Here is a 6,585-nt window from a genome sequence, read left to right as displayed (position 1 = left end):
CACCACGACACCGAGGGATGGCGAAGGACAAGAACTTGACGCGTTGTGATGAGCCAGAGGATCTGGGCAGGGTTTTCCACCCCATTGCCTCCTCATCCACAGCCCCTCCTGGCTCAGTTTGAGTCTGCTCTCTACTTGTCTTTTCTCCCCAGAGAAGAGGAAACAGCTCAGGCACGATGCCTGTGGCTGTTGCTGTGTGTGTGTGTGTGTGTGTGTGTGTGTGTTGGGGGGTTGATTGGGGGGAGCGGTCTGAGGCCCATGGGGCGACGGGCTCTGGGCAGCACACTGGGCAGATGCCAAAGGGTCAGGGGTTGGTCCCCTGCCCCTCCTCCTCTCCCTCTCTCATCCTGCCCTCGTGGCTCTCAGCCGGGCACCCAGCTCTGGTTGCCGTGGCTCTGCTGAGGCCCCCCGAGGCCGCCCATGCCCACCCCAATGCCCACCCCCATGCCCATGCCCATGCCCATGCCCATCCCCATGCCCACACCCTGTGCCAGCGAACAATCAAAGTTGAAGTCCATCTCTTCGGATGAGTCCATGATGTCCTGCAGCAGGATGGAGTCCACGTCGCAGTCCAGGCTGCCGTGGAAGATGTCCAGGTCCAGGTCGGCCGGTAAGCGGTCCTGGGCGTGAGCGTGGTGGGCCGGGAGGTGGGGGTGCTGGTGGTGTTGCTGGTAGCCATGGAAACTCCCGCCTCCGCTGCCCGCGCCAGCTCCACCGCCTCCTCCCCCCATACCCTGCGTGTGATGGTACGGTCCGTCGGCCATGGGGCTGTGGTGGTGGTAGGGGTTGCTGTGGTGACGTGGGTAGGGGTTGGGGGTGGTGGCCAGGTGGCAGGTGTCCTGGGGGGCACCCTGGGCATTGGCGGGGTTGGGGGGCAGGGTGGTGGAGGCGGGCAGGTGCGCGTGGGCAGGTGGGCTGTACATGTACGGGGCTTTGGGGTTGTGGCCGTAAGGCTGCAGGTGGGCGCCCCCAGGGCCGGCGGCCCCTGCTGACCGGGCGCGGTGGCTCTGTCCGCGGCTCAAACCGTGGCTGTGCGGCGAGTGGTGGCTACTGCCCGTGTGCTGCCCTGCGGTGCCGTGTCCGCCAGGCGTGCCGCTGTGTGTGTGCGTGGAGTTGTGGGGATGTTGCGTGCCATTGAGGCTGTGGCTATGGCTGTGGCTGTGACTGTGGACCCCGTTGTGGCCGTGGTGGTGGTGACCAGCGGGACCCACGCTGTTAGCCGGCGGGGTCACCATCATGGCGTGGCCGTCTCGCTCCTGGCCGAGCAGCATGTCCTTGGCGCAGTATTGCGGCACGGCGGCGGCGGAGGTGAGCAGGCTCTGCAGGGCGTTGGTCCCCGAGTAGACCTGCTGCTGTAGGCTCTCGGCGAAGCTGGCCGGCTTGTTCTCCTGGATGGTCTGCATGGGGGAGTGGAGCCTGAGCATGCCCCCGCCGGGCTGGACGTAGACGGGACCGCGGCAGGAGCCCTGGGGCTTCACCACGGAGCCGTAGTGGTAGCCCTGGTGCTTGTGTCGGTTAGGCTGCTGCTGCTGTTGCTGCTGGTGGTGAGCGTGATGGTAGCCCTCCTCCAGGCTGATGGCCCCAGTCAGGTCAGCCAGCTGAGGGAGCTCGAGGCTGGGGCAGTGGGCGCTGGCGGTGCCCATGGCTGGGGAGCGGGCGGTGGCGGAGGTGCCGGTGGGGCTGGGGTAGAGGCGCGGGGACGTGGAGCAGGACAGCCGGCCGTCCTCGGGCTCCTCCAGCTCGCCCTCGGCCAGGATGGGCGACAGGCGGCCGCTCAGCGTGGAGCCGGACGAGCTGGCCCGCGAGTGAAGCTCCGTCCAGGAGTCGAACTCCTCCACCACCCCACCGCCCGCTCCGCCACCGGCCCCCGACCCCACCAGCGGAGGCCCCGTCGGGGAGCCGCTCTGCTCGGGGGAGCTGTGCAGGCCGACCCGGTTCACCGGACCCAGGGGCCCGCCGGGACCCGGTCCCTGGCCCGCTCGGCCCAGCAACTTCTGCTTGCGGCTGACGCGGCCTTTGCTCTTGAGGTACTTGGTGCTGTTGTCCATGGAGACGGCGCGTCGGCGCGGGGCCTTGCCCGCCTTGCCCCCGTCTGGGTTCAGCATCCACCAGGAGCTCTTCCCCGTGCCCTCGTTCTGCACGCGCACAAATCGTGTGTGCAGCGACAGGTTGTGCCGGATCGAATTCTGCAAAGACACACACACACACACACACACACACACACACACACACACACACACACAAGAGAAGACAAAGGGAATTAGCTTTGTCACTGAGCATAATCTGGCATCAGAGCTTTTTGAGCGGCATTACTACCTTCCCCCTCAATCCCTCCTACATCAAATCCTTCTGAGCACCTTCAGTAATAGTGTTTCACATTGAGCCCTTTCTGCCTTTCGTCGGCGCAGGAGGCTCATCAGGATGCGGCTGCAAACCCAGTCTGACAGCCGACGTCTCCCAAGGGCTGGCAAACAGGAGAAGCACTCGAGGACACAAACAAACCCTCTGATTACCGTGTGGCCATTCAACAAGAGAGGTGTCAGACAAAAAAGACACACACGTCATTGAGTGAGTGTGCATTGAGTGTGGCAGAAAAAAACCCATCTAGTTCAATCTGATATTTATGACTTTTAGAATCAAATGGCAGCAAAGCCTATTAACATGGATGCCTCTTTAGAAGAATCAGAGCAATGATGATTGTAAGAACATCAGTGGCATTTAAAAAAAAAAAACAGATATTAAAGCTGGTCTGCATTTGAAAAAAAAAAAGTTGTAAGTGAAAAGAATTATGGATGCCATCCAAGCCCTGACTTCTACACTGCACGGGCCTGCCAGACACCATCTCACCAGTGGCATTTAATATCGTGCGATGCCAACGACGTGCACAGCAGGAAAAGTAAAAACCATAACCATGACCATCCAGGTGCTTGGCCTTTTTTCGAGCCATAAAATACTGCCGTTTTGAGTGGCTTGCAGCCTGGCATCCAACCCCCCCCCCCCCCCCACACACACACACACACACGCACACACACACACACACACACACCCCACCCCTCACCCGTCACCCCTCACTCAGATGCAGATTGAGGTTTGGGGCCGGAGGGTTCACCCCCCTCCACCCTCCCACACACACCCCTCTTCCGTGATTTCCTAAGGGTGTCGATGTCGGCTAATCTCAGGTCGCGCGGCGCGCTCGGCTGCAGCCGTCTTTGAAGTCGGTGCCAATCTGGATCCGTGCCACCCTTCCTCTGTCAGCCGGGGTGCGGAACAAACGAACGTATCAGCCGTCTGAGCCGGGAGGTGGGGGTGAGGGGCGCTGGGAGTGTGCGGGTGTGTGAGGGGATAACAGAGTCACGGATGGGGCTGCGATTGGCCTGAGTGTCTCACTCCTCCACTATCTCTTCCTCTCTCGGGCATCTTCTCGTCTGCGTTGGGCTGGCTGGGCTGATGCCTGTTTCGAGAGTGTCTCTGTAGCTGCCTCCTCTCATTTACCTGTATTGATGCAGAGCTAAGTGAGCGATTTAGCAATAAAGTCAACACCTCCACTGTGAAATTCTGAGGTGCGGAGAAACAGATGTTTCTTATCATGGTTCAAAGACTTGAGAAAGTGCTCTCTCTCTCTCTCTCTCTCTCTTTTTCTCTCTCTCTTAGTACCGGTGTGGAGAGGATGCGTATCCATGGCAACAGGGTAAACGTGAGCTACAGAGAAAGATGAAAAGAAAAATAATAATATTTGCTGGGGTATAAGTGACGAGAGGAAAAATAGAATTTGTGTGTAACGTTTATGTGTGTGTGTGTGTGTGTGTGTGTGTGTGTGTGTGTGTGTGTGTGTGTTTGTGTATCTGAGTGTCTCATTGCCATCCTTTCAAAGCGCATCCCTTTCATTGTGTCCTTCCCGAGCTCTGAGATGCGGTCTATAGGCCCCGCCTCCCTGCAGAGTGATTGACAGCCAGTCATCCTGCTGCTCTCCGAGACCTATCACGGTGCAAATCGGATGAGCTAATTAACCAGCGCTGATTTCATACCGCGCTAAACGCCTGTCAACAACAACCCCAGCGCAAAGCCAACAGCATCCCCAGCACACTCCCTGGAGATACTCAAGAGCTTCAGGTTAGCAACAGGAGGAGAAAGACTGCTTTAAAAAGCAGAAGAGGGAGGGTTAAATCTGCTCTCACATACTAGCTGTCCTGTCCACCTGTGTCCACCTGTAAGAGATTTGGGGGATTTGAGAGATAGGCTCCATGGGCTTGTGATGATATCCAACCAGACAGTATCTGTCTATGGCACAGGTCAGGTTTGAATCCGATAAGGGTCAGGTAGGTCTCCATGAGACCAGTCAGGTCTATTTTCCGAGGTCAGATGATGTGTTTCCTAATATTTATTCTTTTTGTGTATCTTTCAATAAAAACTGTCTTGGTTTCAGTTTAGATCCTGGTCTTCAATACTGTATGTACTGTGTATGTAAGGGCTAACGGCCGCTGAGGTGTCCCGATACAGAATTAATCGACGAGGCGGAGGCAAAGAACTCCACGACGCACAGTTTGTTGTACTACTTTCTTTGGCCCTAACAGTGATAAAGGGGTGCAGTTAACTTGTTTACAGTTAATTCCATTGTTGTGAAGCCTGCTTCAAGGTTCAACCATTGTTTACTATGGTTGTTATAGTTACCATTCAGTGAGCATTGCTATGGAACGGTGATTAAACTTTTTTTACCAGATCTACTTCATAGGTGTCCCGTTATTCAGAATTAAAAGCCACCCTGCCAGCCAATTAGAAAAGACTATTTCTTCTCATTGGGTGATAAGTATTTGTTTACGTACATGTACTGTATGTGTGTGCGTCTTGTTGTGTGTATACACGTGGTGTGCATATTTGTATATATGTGTGTGTGTGTGTGTGTGTGTGTGTGTGTGTGTGTGTGTGTGTGTGTGTGTGTGTGTGTGTGTGTGTGTGTGTGTGTGTGTGTGTGTGTGTGTGTGTGTGTGTGTGTGTGTGTGTGTGTGTGTGTGTGTCTATGTGTTTATGTGTGTATGTGTGTGATCCCTCTTCTTCATCCTTGCTGTGTCTGGGGAGTGTTACTCAGGGGCAGTGAGGTCTGGCCATGTCCCGTAACCCCCCCAGAAACTGACAGTCAGAGCTAATCCCTGCACACAGGGTAATCCTACTCAATCCCAGGCTAATCCCAGTTGATTCAGGGCCACTCCCAGCTGGGTGGCTCCCACACTACACAGCCTGTCTGAGCATGTGGGTGGGTTGTGTGTGTGTGTTATGTATGTATGTAAGCGTCTGTATTATGTGTGTACGTGTGTGTATGTGTGTGTATGTGCATGTGCACAGTGTTGGGAAGTAACAGAATACATGTATTTCCGATTACGCATTTAAAATACTAAATATGAGTAACTGTATTTAAATACAATTACAATTTAATGTAGGCCAAGGCTTTTCAAACTCAAATCAAATATGTTATTAACCACACCATGTAGTCTACAGGTATCATTTCAGGAAACTGCATTATAGAGACTCCTTAGTCAACCCTAAGGCGGGGATCACATTAGCCAGCAAGCGGCAGTGGTGAACATAACGCAACGCTCAGACCATAATCTGAGTTGTTTTATCTCGTTCCTAAGCAACACAAACGGTTTGTCAATTGAATACGCTCGCATTGCGCTTTGAAAGTTGAACCAAGTTCAACGCTCAGGTTGTTACACCAGCGTTGCCACCGTTTCCACCGTTCCGCTGCCGAACCATAGAAAACAAACTGCCGCTTGCCCCTGGCTAATGTGATCCCCCCCTAAGAGTTTTCTGAGGTTCTCTTCCAGATTGAGAAAACACTGGTGAGAGAGCCTTTGAATATTTGAATATTATTGATTATTATTTTACATTGTTCTCTCTTTTATTGATTTCTGTATGCATTGTACCTATTTATTATATGTATTTAGATATTTTCTTAATGCTATGGACCCTTTTGGTGTCTGAAATTATGACACCACATGTCAAACCATCCTCAATGTAATGCAGGTTGTGGGGCGTTGTTATTGACACTACTATAACCTCACATAACTGTTTCATCCACTAACAAAATATAATACAATGCTTATGTAATCCAAAGTATTCAAAGTATGTTACACATTTTGAGTAATCTATTGGAATACGTCACAAAATGCATTTTAGGGCATGTATTCTGTATTCTGTAGTGGAATACATTTTTAAAGCAACCTTCCCAACACTGCATGTGCATGTGCAAGCCTTTCTGTATATGTGCACATCTCCCATACATCTGTTCCACCTGTCCTGGAGCCCTCTTGTTAAAATGAGGCCACTCTATACGACACGAGTGGGTCAGTATCTACTGTCGTGTCCATTATCCGCACAGCCTAACCCATTTCCACATCGCTTTCACACATCACACGCTTGTAATCCACCAGGAGGGCCTGATAAACTCCGTCAGCCATTGACCTTTTCAGGAGCTGTACAGAAGGCTGCCTCTGTAGCCTAGCTCTGCTGTGTAAGGGATGTGTGTGTGTGTGTGTGTGTGTGTGTGTGTGTGTGTGTGTGTGTGTGTGTGTAGGGGGGCTCACAGAGTCT

General features: G+C 53.3%; 1 protein-coding gene across 1 annotated transcript in view; it reads right to left on the bottom strand.

Moving 5' to 3' along the window:
* Positions 1–362: 362 nt before the first annotated feature.
* The window catches only part of LOC143118418 (forkhead box protein O6-like), a 42,028-nt gene continuing 35,805 nt past the window's right edge, over positions 363–6,585 (bottom strand). Inside the window, exon 2 of the mRNA XM_076279476.1 lies at positions 363–2,186. Coding sequence (XP_076135591.1) covers positions 363–2,186 — 1,824 coding nt within the window. The remainder of the gene's footprint in view (positions 2,187–6,585) is intronic.

This window comes from Alosa pseudoharengus, unplaced genomic scaffold (genome assembly GCF_046254945.1).
Source record: "Alosa pseudoharengus isolate Yale_2024_CS ecotype anadromous, Long Island Sound unplaced genomic scaffold, YU_APseudo_1.1 YU_APseudo_1.1_scf_12, whole genome shotgun sequence".
NCBI classification, from domain to species: Eukaryota; Metazoa; Chordata; class Actinopteri; order Clupeiformes; family Clupeidae; genus Alosa; species Alosa pseudoharengus.
This window is presented reverse-complemented; position numbering and strand designations above follow the sequence as displayed.